Genomic DNA, 17,468 nt, shown 5'->3' with positions numbered 1-17,468 from the left:
TATCTTTTGCTCACTTCTCATCTGCACAAGATGGAGGAGGCGCTCTTTTGGACTGCTGCCGTGATGAAGAAGGTGGTAAATCAGACCCGCACCAGGAGGAGGGAGGTGCTCAGCCTTCCAGGATGGACGAGGAGGTCACTCTGATGCCAGCCATGATGAAGTTGGCCGTCACTGGGACCCATGATCCACCTCCACACCCCTCACCCCATCCCTGGCCCACCATCACATAAACGTCATGCTCTTCATCCCCCTTTACCCCCTGAGGCACCACTGAACACACCTCAATTTCATCTGTCTGGCATGTGTTAGGTCCAGATTTCAAGGACGACTCATGATTCTTTCCAGGACGAATTTGGACCTAATGAATAGTTAGTTTTGCCTATCCCTGTGATACTTTTAAAGAAGGAATATGCCTGCTCACTAACATAATCCAAGAAATCTTGTCAGGCCCATTCATCACAGTGTTCCCTCTCCATTTCTTTTCAGACAAGGGTTGCCCCTTGGGTAAATCCCACAAGGCCAGTGGTGTGTCTTTGTGTAGTTGTACTAGTAGCGTGCAACTGACCAGTTCTGTCCAACTAGCAAGAGAATAAACAAATGTAATAGGCATACTGCTTACCTGGCCTTTAGCAAAGCCACAGAGAAGACGAGAGCAGTCATGATTGATGCTGAGAGCAGAGACGGCACCAAACTCTGCTCCAGTGGTCTTTGAACCCAGACACAGCCGTAAAGCCTGGTTTGTATCTGCAACAGGAAAAGAGTTCATCTGACTATATGGAAAATAATCAGTGGGATGTTCAGAAGCTAATCTGCTAAGTGTCCACATCAAACAGACCATTAATGCACACAGAACAAGTCGAAAACCAATAGTTCATGCATCTAACATTGCATGGAACAAATACAGATCTGGTGTGTCATGACATTCCAGCAAACACAAAATAAAATCAATTTAAGCATAATGAAGCAGGAATGCTCAAACCTTTTCCTGCCCAGCCCATCATTTTGCCAGCAAGATAAAGAGACATGGGTCAACTTGGCTCAAATATAAAGTTTCTGGAAATTCAGGTCAAACCAAATATCAAGCAAGTCATCCTGGATCACATTTGCTTATAGAAAAGTCTTCACTTTTGAGTATGTCATCAGATCACCTTAGTAACTCAAAACATTAACATACATCTTGTTTGAAAAACTCACATTAAGGGAGAAAAACGGGAATTATTATTGCATCGTTCATAGTTTGGGTCTGGCTTATTTCAACACATGCTTGTTACATCCGGACAGTTTATATCTAGGAAGTTCTGGGCATTATCCAAGTCAGAACATTATATTTTCCCTTTAAGCTGTAAAACCTGTTATCATCATTACAATCTGTGCATTTGCAGTGATTTTTCTCTGTGTAAAGGTTAGAAGTTGTGTATCAGGTTAAAGCTGATTCTTTTCAGGCAAGATGGCTGTCAATATGCTGTATCGATCAGAATACAGGAAGAGGCTAAATGCATCCTTTAATGAAGATCCCAAGATCAGTGGGGTAAGTTAATTTTTGAACAAACTATTTCATAATTAAACATTTTTTATAGTAAGTTCATTGTTCCAAAAATTCAGTTTTTTTCAATATACAGATGCTAGTAATGAAATTAGAATATAATGACAAAGTTCATTTATTTCAGAAATTCCACTCAAAAAGTGAATTTTGTATAATAGATTAATTCATCACACACAGACTGATATATTTCACATTTTTGTCTCTTAAATTTGGATGATTATAACCAACAACTAATGAAAATCCCAAATTCAGCATTTCAGAATACTAGAATATCAATTAAGACCAATGAAAAAAATGTAATTATTTAAATGGTGAAAGACGAGCTGCTGAAGTGTGGGAGCTTCAAAATGCACACAGACTTGTAAACGCTAACTGGAAAGAGCATTTTTGTATTTAAATATATTTAGACAAAAGCTTGTCCCCTGACATATTGCATCAAACATGTTTCCATAAAAAATAATTTTGTTCTCTAATTTAGAAGTTTCTAAGGTAATTAAATCATAATCGCTGTTATTGTCCGACTCAGAGTACAAAGCTATATTGGCTTCCTGTTTACTAAATGTGAGAATGGCATTGGTCTAAAACAATAACCTGAGAGCCGCTTTACTACTATCTCATTATGCTCAAAAGAAACAGACAAAGAATGACTACTTCTGAAATCTCTGTCTCTGTCCCAACCAAAAGCGTACAACATTAACAAAGAGGTTACCAAATAAAGGGAGAGCTACACAAAGACAAACGTGAAAGTTCCCCCTTAAAAAAAACAACATAGCTTTCCAACTTAATGCATGGTAACTGAATCACACATGTAGACTTGGAGGTATTTCAAAATCAAATTCAACAAATCTCAGCAGCAGAAAGTTAGTTTTGATCAAACTTAACCATAAACGTTAATTAATCTTAGGAGAAGTTAGGAGAAGCCCTCTTCCTGGGCTGTCACCTTACCGTGGTGGAGGGCTTTGAGTGTCTCAATGATCCTAGGAGCCAAGTTGTCTGAGGCTTTATGCCTCTGGTAGGGTCACCCATGGCAAACAGGTCCTAGGTGAGGGATCAGACAAAGAGCAGCCCGAAGACCTCTTATGATGAATTATATAAATGGAAACCGTGTTCCCTCACCCGGACGTGGGTCACCGGGGCCCCCCTCTGGAGCCAGGTCTGGAGGTGGGGCACATTGGCGAGCGCCTGGTGGCCGGGTTTTCACCCATGGAGCCCGGCCGGGCACAGCCCGAAGAGGAAACATGGGTCCCCCTTCCCATGGGCTCACCTCTCGTGGGAGGGGCCAAAGGGGTCAGGTGCAGTGTGTGACGGGTGGTAGTCGGGGGCGGGGACTATGGCGGTCTGATCCTCGGCTACAGAAGCTGGCTCTTGGCACATGGAATGTCACCTCTCTGGTGGTGAAGGAGCCTGAGTTGGTGTGTGAGGTTGAGAGGTTCCGACTAGATATAGTCGGACTCACCTCAACGCATGGCTCTGGCTCTGGAACCAGTTTCCTTGAGAGGGGTTGGACTTTCTACCACTCTGGAGTTGCTCCCACTGAGAGGCGCCGAGCAGGGGTTGGCATATTAGTTGCCCCCCATCTTGGTGCCTGTACGTTGGGGTTTACCGCAGTGAATGAGAGGGTAGCCTCCCTCCGCCTATGTGTGGGGGGACGGGTTCTGACTGTGGTCTGTGCTTATGCACCAAACTACCTCTTTCCTAGTCACTCTCTCTCTCTCTCATTCTTAACATTTTTAATCACAATTGTCTATTTTTTTGCTCATTTTAAATATATTTTTAACAGTTTCTAAATTCCTTTTTTATATTTTCACATTTTTTGTTTTTGTTTTTGTGAAGCACCTCGTGATTTTTATCTTGAGAGGCGCTATAGAAATTATATTTTCTTCTTCTTCTTCGTCTTCTTCTACAGTTCAGACTACCCACCCTTTTTGGAGACCTTGGAGGGGGTGCTGGAAAGCGCTCCTTCTGGTGACTCCCTCGCTCTCTTGGGGGACTTTAACGCTCACGTGGGCAACGACAGTGAGACCTGGAGAGGTGTGGTTGGGAGGAACGGCCTCCCTCATCTTAATTTGAGTGGTGTTTTGTTATTGGACTTCTGTGCCAGTCATGGATTGTCCATAATGAACACCATGTTCAGACATAAAGCTGACCATGTGTGCTCTTGGTACCAGGACACCTTAGGCCGCAGCTCGATGATCGACTTTGTTGTTGTCTCATCTGGCCTGCGGCTGCATGTCTTGGACACTCGGGTGAAGAGAGGGGTGGAGCTGTCAACTGACCACTACCTGGTGGTGAGTTGGCTCAGATGGTGGGGGAGGATGCCGGTCAGACCAGGCAGGCCCAAACGTATCGTGAGGGTCTGCTGGGAACGCCTGGCAGAGTCTCCTGTCAGAAGGAGCTTCAATTCCCACCTCCGACAGAACTTCCAAAATGTTCCGGGGGAGGCAGGGGACATTGAGTCTGAATGGACCCTGTTCCATGCCTCCATTGTTGAGGCGGCCGTCCGGCACTGTGGTCGCAGGATCGTCGGTGCCTGTATGACTGGTGTCAGAGCTTTGTCCGCATTGCTGGCAGTAAGTCGGGCTCGTTCCCAGTGAGAGTTGGACTCTGCCAAGGCTGACCTTTGTCACCGATTCTGTTCATAACCTTTATGGACAGGATTTCTAGGCATAGCCAAGGTGTGGAGGGGATCTGTTTTGGTGGCCTGTGGATCAGGTCTCTGCTTGTTGCAGATGATGTGGTGCTGTTGGCTTCATCAGAACGTGATCTTCAGCTTTCGCTGGAGCGGTTCGCAGCTGAGTGTGAAGCAGCTGGGTCATGAGCTTTGGGTAGTGACCGAAAGAACGAGATTGCGGATACAAGCGGCTGAAACGAGTTTTTTCCAAAGAGTGGCTGGGCTCTCCCTTAGAGATAGGGTGTGAAGCTCGGTCATCTGGGAGGGGCTTGGAGTAGACCCGCTGCTCCTCCACATCAAGAGGAGCCAGTTGAGGTGGCACGGGCATCTGGTCAGGATGCCTCCTGAACGCCTCCCTGGTGGGGTTTTCCAGGCACGTCCAACCGGGAGGAGGCCTAAAGGTAGACCCCGGACACGTTGGAGGGACTATGTCTCTCACCTGAACAGGGAACGCCCTGGGATTCCCCCAAAGGAGCTGGCCCAAGTAGCTGGGGAGAGGGGAGTCTGGGCTTCTTGCCTTAGGCTACTGCCCCCGCGACCCGACTCCGGATAAGCGGATGAAAATGGATGGATGGAAGTTTAGAGAAAACTGAGACAGAAACACAACGTCCTCTGCGACAACGTCCTCTGCTGCCCGCGGATAAACGGAGAAGGAAGTGACGCCACCATCAGCATCAGCCTGAGGAAGTTTGCAGCCGCAAACGAAACGTAGCGGGAAAACAGGCAAACAAAACTGCTCTGTGTTTTAAAAAAGAACTACAGCATGGAATTAGAGATACGACACAGCAACAACACAAGGAACGAAGGACTTACGCCATTTGGAGCGATTACACCAGAAACGCGCACGTCTAAGAAACCACCTTTGCTTCAGTTTAAGATGCCGGGACGAAAACATCACACCCACAAGCCTACAGCTGAAAACACCGATCCAGACCAAGACAGCACAAAATATAATAGAAAGAGCACAGAGAGCACTACTCAAGGAGAGGATAAGAAACGTCATAACCAAACAGAAGCAAGTAGAAGAAGAACTGGAAAGAGGACACCTGGACTTAAAAAGGAATTACAAACTTGATAAACAAACGGAGGAACTAATTAAAGGACACATGATGGAAAAACAGGAAAAAGAGTTCACAAAAGTTAAAGAAAGACACATAAAGAAGTTAAACAAACTCATGAACATGAAAAAGAGGGAGGAAATACAAGATTACACCAAACCAAACTCATGGGTAGGTAATATTTCACAATACGAACTAACAGAAGCAGAGGAGACAATATTAAAGAAAGGTTTAAACTTTGCAGTCACACCAAAAGAATACCATATGATGAATTTATCGTAGCAACAGAACTAGCATGTCAACAGATCACAGATGAGGGAAAGAAAGCAGAACTTAGAAATAACGTAGTTGGGATATTAAAAAACAGCCAAATTCAACACAGCAGTATTACAAAAGAAGAACAATCAGCCATGACAGCTTTATCCAAAAACGAACAAATAATTATTCTATCGGCAGACAAAGGAAGAACTACAGTAGTTATGGACAGAGAAAAATATAAACAATAGATGAAACAGATGCTAGAGGACAAAAATACATACAAAATACTTAAAAAGGTCCCAACAGAAAACATTAAGAAAAATATGAAAAAATGACTGAAGCCACTAAAGGAAAAAGGCAAAATAACAGAAAAAATGTACAAACACTGGATTCCTACAGCAAACATAATACCAAGAATATATGGAACGCCAAAAATACACAAACAAAACACCCCACATTTGGGCCATTCCCATCTGTACTGGGTCGGCCCGGGCCGGGTAGCATAGGTTGTTTACATATCTGGGTGGCCTGGTATTTTTCCGGGCCAACCAAGGCTCATTCTCAGCCCTCTTCTCGAGGGGGTCTGCTTCAGGCCGACCAGGGCCAGCACACCCACTGCTGACAGCAAATTCACACCTTCCATTAGAGCAAGCCTCTGATTGGTGGGTAGAATCAGCCCACATGGGCTTAAGACAAGGATGTGTGGAATCAACCGGGCCAGGCTGGGGCTGACTGGGGCTACCCGGCCCGGGCCGACCCGGTACAGATGGGAATGGCCCATTAGACCAGTAGTAGACAGCATAGGTACACCAACATACAACATGGCAAGAGATATCAGCAGAATCATCAGCCCATTATTAGGGAACACAGACCAACACTGCAAAAACAGCATAGAACTGGCAAAAGAACTTAAGGAGATTGCAATAGAAAACAATGACATACTCATCTCACATGACGTCACATCCCTGTTCACAAAAACACCAACCCAAAAAACCATAGACATAGTAGTTAACAGAATCAGACAGGACAAGACTTTACACAAAAGGACAAACCTCACAGCAGACGACATAGCACAACTGATAGGACTGGTAGCTAACTCCACTTACTTCACATACGATAACACAATATACAAACAACTGGAAGGCTTCGCCATGGGTAACCCGTTATAAGCCACCCTGTGCGAGTTTTTCATGGAAGACCTAGAACAAAAAGCCATAGCCACTGCTTCCCCAAACTGCAAAATAAAACCATAGAAACGCTACGTAGACAACATACTGGAAATCATACCAAAAGGACTAACCAAAACACTAACACAACACTTAAATAACGTTGACGACACAGGCAGCATAAAGTTCACTTATGAGTCAGAATCAGAAGGCAGCATAGCATTTATGGACATGAAAATAAGCAGGCAGACCGACGGGACCCTAAACATAAACACAAATAGGAAACCAACACACAGAGACCAATATCTATTATGGACATCAGAACACCCCACCATACAGAAAATGTCAGTAATCAGAACACTATATCACCGAACAAACATAATAACAGAAGAAAGAGACCGTAAACAAGAGGACAAGCACATACAACATGCTTTAAAGACCTGCGGATACCCGACATGGGCAATAAACAAAGGAAAACAACAAACAACAACAGAAAGAAAAGAACAACCAAAGCAAAGAACCAGAAACCCAGAAAGACAAGAACCAAAACCAGTGATAACCTTACCATACATTAAAGGCATAACAGAAAAAAATAAGAGCAACAATGAAAAAACACAACGTAAACACACCAACAAAACCATACACAAAAGTTAGAAGCAGACAAGTACATCCAAAAGACAAAATATCAGCTGGACTTAAATGTGGAGTCGTTTACGAAATCCCATGCAAACTCTGCAATAAAACATACATAGGACAAACCGGACGCCAACTCAACACACGAACAATAGAACATAGAAAGGAGTGCGAGAAAGAGGCAAGTCGAAAACACACAAGAGCAGCAAAAGAAGAAGCAGAAAGCACAATAAAGAAGTCAGCCGTAACAGATCACTGCACAAGAGAAAACCACATAATGGACTGAGACAACACATGGATCGTAAACACCGAACAACAAAAATACAAAAGATGGATAAAAGAAGCAATCGAGATAAGGAGACGTGGATGTGGGACCATGAACAGGGACAATGGAGTTTACACGTTGGGCCGCGCATGGGACTGCATCGTCGGAGAGGGGAGAGCGGGCAGCAGAGGGCGACAATGTCCTCTGCTGCCCGCAGATAAACGGAGAAGGATGTGGCGCCACCATCAGCGTCAGTCTGAGGAAGTTTGCAGCTGCAAACGAAACGTAACGGGAAAACAGGTAAACAAAACTGCTCTGTGTTTTAAAAAGGAACTACAGCATGTGATTAGAGTCAAATGAGTGTTGTGGAATAACTAATAAACTTTCACATTTTTCATGTTGTAGGCTCGTATAGCACTGACGCCTTGGAGCCAGTGATTAACATGGGGCACGAGGCAATAATTAGTGGGTTTAAATTCCTTTACTGGCTGCTAAAACATGAAATGGTCCATCACACAAAGTACGCAGCCTTGCCTGATCTTGCCTAATTACTTGGCTGTGACTATTACTCCAAGCTTCAGGTAAATTATTTACTTTATTTATTTTTATTTAGACTTTAAGTGTGATGTGACTTTCTTTTAGTAGATTGACAAGTATTGTCAATCCACTAAAATACAGAGTCATGTATTGTTAATCAACAAAAAGAAGTATAATAATTGACTTAAAACACCACATATACTAGTCATAATTCAAACCTCCTGACAACATTATTTAGGTTTTATTACAAAAACACGATGGGCTGCCTGTAGGCTTCTCTGCCACAGAGCTCGACAAGTTTCCTGGGGAAACCCTGTGATGGCAACAGTAATAACAACAATTATTACATTGATTACATTCAGCAGTTTTAAACTAAGGTCAGTTATTGTGCCAGCCAATCATGACATCAGCGATGATGATGAAGAGGATGAAGATGACACTGGGGCATGTCCCCAAATATATAATATTCTGAAATATTCTAATAATCTATATTTGATCTAATGTTCATTAACTTCAAAACATATTCTACAGTAATCTGTTTTTATCAAATTATTCTGTATTGTTTAATAATTGTGAAATATTCTGTATGATAAAATGTTCTAAAATGAGCTAGATTGTTCTAATAGTCATTTACTTTATTCAAAAATAATGTTTATTTAATGTTTTTTATTTTGGGATTTCTTTCACAGGAACAGGACCAGCGTCCATAATTCATCACTTCCTTTTCACCGATTTTCTGCATGAAAATAAAAATTTTTGAAAATCATAACCACTGAAGAACACTTTTGTTGTATACCACAACACCCACCACTTCAATGAATGCCCTATAAAGGGTTATGGCTATTTATAATAACAACTGTACTATTAGGAATTTAGCTTCTCATTCATGGTAAAAATGGTAAATGCCCATTATTTATATACCGCCTTTGAGGGTTTTAAAACCACTCAAGGCACTTTCCAACACAAACAGTCATTCCTCCATTCACAAACACCTTCACAACCTGGTGGTGATGAGCTACATTGTAGCCTCAGCTCCTCTGGGGCTCACTGACAGAAGCAAAACTGACATCCACCGCGCACCCCAGTAGACTCGAGTGCAGCGACTCTACTAAAGATGAGTGTTTCCATCAGTGCCAACTCCACCCACAACCCAAAAACATCAAACTCCCAGTTAGGGCTGGGCGATATGGCCTCAAATCTAAATTGCGATAAAATCTGAAGCATGTGCGATAACGATATTTATTGCAATATACCATTTCCTCTGTTTATATATGTCAAAATGACATGCTTTTTAAAAATCCTCATACGGCAAATATGTTGCAGCAGAATAAAGATGTCCAAAAAGAAAGCTCCTCCTCCTCCGCCCTCTTCATGCTTGCAGTCACTGCCATTCTGTTGTCCCAATGTCAGCGCGGGTGCGCATCTTAGAGACGTCATGTGTTACTGCTATATCGCGATAGAGCCAAAAACTCTTATCATTACCGAATTTTACATTGTTTCTATTACCCACCCCTACTCCCAGTAGGGATGGGTACTGAATTCGGTACTTTTTAAAGTACCGACCGAATTCCACAGTACCGACCGAGCACCGATTCTCTTCATTTGAAACGGTGCCTCGTTTCGGTACCCGTCCTTCACAACGAGAACTTGCCTACACAGCTGCGCATGCGCAAGAGCGTTATGTCATCGGTCACTGCGAGCGAGTTGTAAACAGAGCAGCATGGTAGAAAGAACAAACGCTAAAGCTTGGGTCCACTTCACTAAATGTGATGGGTAAATGGGTGATGATGAAACCAGCGACAGCGATCTAAGTGAGACATTCTCATCTTAATCTGCTCCGGTAGGTAAATAAAATGTAAGATAACGTTAGCTTGATTTGTTAGCTTCTGTTTCACTAATGGTGCGTTCGCTTTCTCCTCGGAATTCCGAAATTCTGACAAGAAGAACATGAACGCGCTCTAAAGTTTGGCTTCACTTTACTAAATGCGACGGGTGATTGGGTGAAGATGAAACCAGTGACAACGATCTAAGTGTGAGGCATCATCGTTTAAATCTGCTCCAGCAGTTAAATAAAATGTTTAAGATAACGTAGCTTGATATGTTAGCTTCCTATGCCACCATTGTTATCATCTAATGGTGCGTTCGCTTTCTCCTCGGAAATTCTAACTTCCCAGTAGGAAAAATCAATTGAAAAAGGACGGTAAAAGGAATGAAAATACACAGTAAATTTAGTTCATAGTAAAGATGTTTGCTTCAGTTTAATTATCAGCTTATAAAACTAGAAGGACGATCTTTTTCCCCAGAATTGCGCTGCTCTGGTTGGCTGCATGTTGGAGTAGCTCTGTTGACTATATGTAAGTTTTGCCTTTTCTTGGGTATTTTTTCTTCTAGTTTCTCAAGAAAAACAGTATTTTTTTGGACACTTTACTTTTCTGTTTCTGGTGCTGTGAAGCTTGGAGGATTTTTACTGCAATTTTTTTTTGCTTTTTTCACTTTTTGAGCATTTGTTAAGATGCGTAACCATGGCAACAAGCTGGTTTACAATCGGGAGCAGCTGGTTAACATTGGGAAGGCTGAAATAATAACTCAACTGAAGCCACAGATCCCAAATGAGCTAAAACGCAAGAAGCGTGGGTGCAGAGCGGGAGCAAAACGGAGACAGAGAAAGAGGAAATTTAAACCATCTCTTCCATCGATCATAATGGGCAATGTGAGATCACTGGCCAACAAGATGGAGGAACTCCAAGCCCATTCAAGGACTCAGCCAGAGTTTCGGCAGTTTCGGAACCGCTGGGGGAGATAATGCAAAGAAGGATTCTCCAGAGAATCAAGAAAATGATGGACAACCCTGAGCATTCTCTTCACAAGACTGTCCGACAACGGAAGAGTGTCTTCAGTCAGAGGCTTCTTCAGTTTGGCTGCAACACTGACCGCTACTGGAGATCCTTCCTGCCAACAGCCATTGTAATATACAACAACTCTTTGATGACTTGATTATTATTATTATTATTATTATTATTCTGAGCTACTACAGCAATCAATTTCCCTCTGGGATTAATAAAGTATTTTTGAATTGAATTGAATTAAAATACAAACAGTTGTATGTTATTTATCATGATATTTATCAAATATGGTTATAAATTGAGAAAAATACATATCTAATTTTAAAAGAGAATTAAAATATTAAACACCCAAAAGTATCGAAAATTGGTACCATTAAGTACCGGTTTCGATTCGTAGGTACCGGGAATTAGTACCGGATCGATTCAAATGTCAAAGGTACCCATCCCTAACTCCCAGTGCATCTAACAGCCAGAGGTCAGGAAACATCCATGAGCTTTGTGACAGGCGTGAGTTTGTTTATACAGTCTTAAGTCACTTTCAAAGTTAATGCAAGTATAACAAGCAATAAGTCAACTCACCAAATACCAAGGCAAGACCATGTGATGTTCCCACAGCAATCACACCAGACATCGTCTGTGCACAAACACACAGCAGAGCAGTCCGGGAAACAGAACGATTGAAAAGTTCTTCTTCAGACTTGTGGGATTAGCTCAGACTTACTATTGCAGTTGGAAGGCCAGCATCCACTTTGTCCTGAATAAAGATATGAAAAATCTCTAATGAGTTTATGTGTTTTTGAGAATTCAAATGCCCAGCAATGTAGGAAGCATGAACGTGTAGATTATTGTGATATGAGAACGTTTTAAAGTTAGTGTTATGGAAAATGTATGTTTATTAATTCTTGATCATGGACTCAATCACCTGAATGTAAATGTATTGCTCTATGCCTCTTTGATAATGCTCACTCATTCAGACACACCCACACAAGCCACTCACACACACACACACACACACACACACATTCTTGACTTCCCACACACACACAATCTCTCTCTCTCTCTTACTCCCATCTCTCTATAAATAAACTCTGTGAACAGATGTTCGGGGCATTTTGCCTCGAGCATCTTGCCACAGTTATAACTGTTTGACTTGTCTGCTCATTGTCTCCTTCTCTCTTCACTGTAGGAAATGGGTTATTGATAAACATATTGATAAAATCCATGACATTATTTGGTCCTTCGAAAGCCTGGGTCCCATGACCTCGCGGCGCCAAGAACCTACGCCGGGGAGGCATGTCGACAACCTAAACCTCCCCCAGCGCTGAGTTTTTCTGGGGGGTCGGTGAGGTCTTGACGTCGTTAGGAGGAAAGCCGATCCACAAACTCAAGCCGTGAGTGGAGAGGTTTGGTGAGACAAGTTGTTTTTAGTCGTTTTGTCTTGTGGTGCAGAGAGAAATCCTAGGTGACCAGGGGTTAAATTGGTTTTTGAACGTTTTAGCCGGAAAATATAAACGGAAGCAAGCAGATACCTGGAATGCTGTTTTGGTATGGTTGAGAGATGAATTGACCCATGTGAAAACGGAAAGGTGGCCTAAATGAGAGGTGGCCTAGCTTTTGAGCGTTTGGCCTTAAATAAAAACGCAACTCCAGTTATCATTGTTGGATGTGATTGTCAGAGAGAAAGATAAACAGATTCCGGGAATGCTGCATTGGCTTGGTTTTTTCGAGCATTTTTGCCTAAATATAAACGCAACCCAGGTGTGATAAAGTTAAATGATAAATAAATGTGCCGGTGTGGTAACTGAGGTTAAATTGGTTTTTGAGAGTTTTGACCTGAAATATAAACGCAACTCTGTTTTGGCCTGGCCTTTGAGCGTTTTGCCTTGAATAAAGCCTGATGCGTGCTTCTCTGTCACCTCCAACAGGGAGAGACACGCACGGACGGAGACGTTTTGCCCTCATACTTGTCCGTCTCCTGGGGAGTGTTGCAAAGTAATTCCCCGGCAGGACAACAAAGGGCATAGCGCTGTTCTGTGGTATCCTGTCATGTATCCGTCTAAGATAGTGTGTTTATATTGTGTTTTTTAGTATATACAAGACTTTTTAAGACGGGCAAATTTGTCTCATTCTCCACCACCTCTTCATGGGCTCACCACCGTCTAAATCCTTGTTTCCCTTCATTTCCGTCCACAAATAGAATGCCTGCTGCGCATCTTTTCACTCCTCCAGTCACGGGGGAATTAAGCGTCCATATTTTTAAAGTTTTTTCGCGAGGTATTCTTCAAGCTTCTCCGTGTCTGCCGCTAGTTATTCATGGCTCTCTTTATATTTTGAGGATGCAATGGTGGCAGTGTAGACAACAGCGGTGCCCTGACCAATCACAAGCTTGCGTTCTCCGTCTCGACGGACGGATGTTTAGAAAAGAGAGCTCGATTCCTTGCGGGGCTCTCCAGCAGGCCTGCAAGGACGGATAATGGCGTTGCGTGTCTCTGCACTGACGCAGACGCAGAAGCATGAATCAGGCTTGAGAAACGCAACTCTAGTTATCTGTGTTGTTGTTTGTTGTCTTGGATGTTGTCTGCTTTAATTATTGTTTGGATAAATGAGAGAGTGTATGGATTTGCTTTGTATGTGTGGTATCTATGTATGGGGGAATAAGAACTCGCAAACATCTTTTGAATGAAGATGGTACATTGATGGAAACGTAAATCCAGCAAATGGGGAAATGATCTGAAAATCATCAGAGGATTGATGAAAAACATGTTTAGCTGGTATTTTGGTAACCGCTGGCGTGTTAGCACAAGAGAAAAAAATGAGAAAAGTACAAATGAACTATCAGGATTATGGTTTCGAGGATGCACAGAGCGGTGGAGAGAAAGAAAAAGGTTGAAAATGTGAAACAGAGAGGAGGAAGAGCCTGCCTAAAGAATCAGAACAATCGCAGCTATGCTCTGAGTCTGAGCCACCAAGGTCAATTGTGACCTGAAGGGTATAACAAGAAAATAAAGATGAAAAATATAATTTGAACAGGTTCTCAAAATTGTAATTTACCTATTTGTTTTTGCTATTAAGCACAGCTGTTGAGTACTTAATTGCATTTGAGCCCCTCCGTGTGGACTTCAGTAAGTCCAGTCAACATATAAAATTATTTGCAAATTATTAAATATTACAAACAATATTTGTTGAAATTTGTTTTATTCACACCCAAAGCTGAATGACAATAACGGTTAAAAAAAATCATGGTTGAAGATTTCATAATTCATGCATCAAAAGGTTAAGCACTGGCCAAATATTTTATTCCTGGTATTCTGGTGGTTAATATAATTTGAACTATATACTGTGTCACTTTTAGTGACTGAAAGGGGTTTTGGTGGAATCCCTCAATCTGAGACATTGACTGTTTATCAGTACTTGGTAGTAAATGAGTGCCCAAATAAAAGCTAAGAGTGTATATTTTAGTCAAAACAGTAATCTCAGACCAAAAAAACTAGTGGCTATTGTCAAATTAAATTTTATCTCTTTATTTATTTATATATTTTAAATCTTTGTCTCTGACATTTTAAAATAAGACAAGGGAGTTCTCAGCGGATGACAATTGAGCCCAGGCAACAGCAGATTTGGTGTGCAGCACCTGTTGAAGTCGAAAACTGCATTTTGAGCACTCTAAAATATCGGTTGTCATGAACTGAATCTCCTGGTGTCTGTCAAATGTAGAAACTTGTTCAGTTCTCCGACTAGCGACATTGTGATCAGAACAAGGGGAGAAACTGTCTAGAAGTAAAATTGACATAAGACAGCGGATTAAAGCTGTTGTAGGGAATTTGCATTTAATTTGTTTTAATTCTTTTAATTCTTCATGTATTCCCAGATCGGAAACCTTGAAATGATTTGACACCGAATTTCACGCTCCTCTGTGTCTGGGTTAAATAGCACGGTCGTATCGGAATGTAAACACGCATTCTAACAGACCTTGGGCACAAGTGAGAAAATATAATATCAGCCATGTGATTCTTAAGCAGAAATTTTAATATTTTAATGTGTTTTAAATTCTATTTTAATGCATTTGTGATTAAAAATGGCAGCAGATTTGTTTTATTTATTTGTTTATGTTAGACTTGTGCCATCTGGAGAAATGGCCCGAGGGCCCCTTATATGGTTCCTGGGGGGCACCAGGTTGGTGACCCCTGTTCTGAAGAATATGTGACCTCAATCAAAAGATCTATAAAGACAGAGAGCATGTGTGTGTGTGTGTGTGTGTGTGTGTGTGTGTGTGTGTGTGTGTGTGTGTGTGTGTGTGTGTGTGTGTGTGTGTGTGTGTGTGTGTGTGTGTGTTTTAAAGTCTTACAGCAGCAGCAGCAATCTGTGCAGAGATGCCCTTCAGTAAACTGATTCGGAGGACAGACCCATGAACTGCTGTATTGGAGTCCTGTGTCCTTCTCTTTCTACAGGGTGACACAAAAGTAAAAACATGCACATTAAAGCCGGGCGTACACTGTGCGACCTTTTCACTCGTAGCACTCAGCTTCAGCTCAAACTGTACGACTTCCTCGCAGAGCAGATCTCACGAGTCATGCGCTCACACTGCACGACCCAGTTCTCGGATGCGACCTGACTGCTCACACTGTACGTCTGGTAGCAACACGTCGGCCCTAAAAATATGCTAAAAATAGCAGTTTTTATACAACACGTCAGACTTTTTTGTCTTGTTTTGCCCGTTGTCCTTCGGGAGTGCTGCAGGAGGACACACAGGGATTTATGGGGGTTGGATGAGGAAAACGAAACAAAGAAAGTAAATCTGTGTTTTGTGATCTGTTTAATTTGAAATGAACACGACAGACATGCTTTCTTGACAAACCTTGTCACTGTGTGTAAAAAAAAACGTTTAGAAATGAAAACGAACAACGTGTGTTATTAGGGAAATAGCGGCTGAGCGGTGTTGATGAATGATTACGCATGCGCCGTGAGCGGTTCTGGTACCTTTTGGGTTGCAGCCACTCGCAGCGCCGCTTCAACCCTCACGAGGAACGAGCAAAATATCAAACACTCCAGAAGTCCGTGCGAGCTCACGATTACTGATCGGTAGCTGGTCACGTGGTGTTAATCGCCTCTCGTAACCCCCTGTACACTACACGACGCACAGCGCAAAACTCACCCCGATCTTGTGGATTCTCGCACGAGTGGAAAATCGGCTCAAAAAAGTGAAAAAGTCGCACAGTGTACACCCGGCTTAACACACACACACACACAGAGAGAGAGAGAGAGAAAGAGACAATAAAGTCTAAAACTGAGCTTTTACATTTGTGAAATAATAAATACAACTAGCTTCATTATAGCTTGAATCAGTCAGCAAATCCTCATCGACTCCCATGTTAAAAATGCCCATTTGACAGCAGAAATAAACATGTTTACAGCCTGGTTCAAAAAACTATTTTAAGTTTAATAGATCTAGTGTATACTCATGACAACTCTGAGGGGGGTGAATTATTTTGTAACTCTTCTGTTTACATGGAATTTAATGCTTAAAACTATGAATAATTAATGCACATCAGAGCCTGAGACTTCACAACTAGCTCCGGGGAAAGGTCTCAGCCCCATGTTAGCAGATCGGCCGTTTTGACTCTCTGAACTTTAGGTGTGTTCTCTGTGTGTTCGTGTTTGGATGTTAATCATGGACTTATTTTGACCAAGAGGGCATGCTGTGGTTGTTGACTGCATTAACAGATCATCCAAGTGGTTTCTGCTTCTTTTTCATCAGTAGGTAAAATTATATTTCAGCACTTTATTTCGCTGGTTGAATGGGGAAATGCTGTGTTATTTAACTGCTTGGTCAAACGTGTTAGTGGGGCTGCTGGCTGCATAAGAAACTTGAGTGGGTGCCTGGCTTCTCCTATTTCCTGCCCACAACATGCGGACCGGCTCCGATGCTGGGCTGTAGTCGTGCTGGTCACTTGTGGATCTCTGAGCGAGACCACAGAAACACTGCAGCTCTTTTAGTTGACACGGCTTCATTTTTGAGTTGCTCAACCGTGGTGGACCAGCAAAGCCTGATATCCTCGGTCATCTTACCTAGTTATGATTTTGTTACTAAGCGGGCCAGAGATGCCTTCACTTTGAAATCCCTCTACCATGTTTTTCTTGCTAAAAACACCCAGAAAAACTCAGTTAGCTTTGGGCTAGCACATAGATATTGTCCTGCAGATCTCCAACTGTGTAGCATGAGCTGATGTAAAAGGCCAAGGCGCCCAGCTACTATCGCAGCAGTCTGAGGCTCTGCTTGTAATTTAATAGTCCTGGTCAATACTAGATCTCCACAGGAGACCAGGATGACTACAATCTTGGAAGCCAGTCGGCCGTGCGGGTGGGCAAACCCTTATTAGCTTCTTGGGTTAGCCAAGTTAGCTAGAAGCTACATTGGTTCATTTGTTCCAACCGTATCAGTCCCGCCCTCAGCTCCACCTCTTTTCCCATTTTTGGATTCTCTGGGTGTGACACAG

General features: G+C 42.5%; 1 protein-coding gene across 3 annotated transcripts in view; it reads right to left on the bottom strand.

The window, feature by feature from the left end:
• Positions 1-17,468, bottom strand: part of vps8 (VPS8 subunit of CORVET complex) — a 164,231-nt gene that overhangs the window by 134,183 nt on the left and 12,580 nt on the right. For all 3 annotated transcript variants that reach the window (XM_070542769.1, XM_054750617.2, XM_054750618.2), the window contains exons 4-7: positions 15,320-15,416; positions 11,696-11,728; positions 11,554-11,608; positions 620-744 (exon numbers count right to left, since the gene is read on the bottom strand). In XM_070542769.1, coding sequence (XP_070398870.1) covers positions 620-744; positions 11,554-11,608; positions 11,696-11,728; positions 15,320-15,416 — 310 coding nt within the window. The remainder of the gene's footprint in view (positions 1-619; positions 745-11,553; positions 11,609-11,695; positions 11,729-15,319; positions 15,417-17,468) is intronic.

This window comes from Nothobranchius furzeri, chromosome 12, assembly GCF_043380555.1.
Source record: "Nothobranchius furzeri strain GRZ-AD chromosome 12, NfurGRZ-RIMD1, whole genome shotgun sequence".
Taxonomy (NCBI): Eukaryota; Metazoa; Chordata; class Actinopteri; order Cyprinodontiformes; family Nothobranchiidae; genus Nothobranchius; species Nothobranchius furzeri.
The sequence above is the reverse complement of the archived record's forward strand: the minus strand, read 5'-3'. Positions and strand labels throughout refer to the sequence as shown.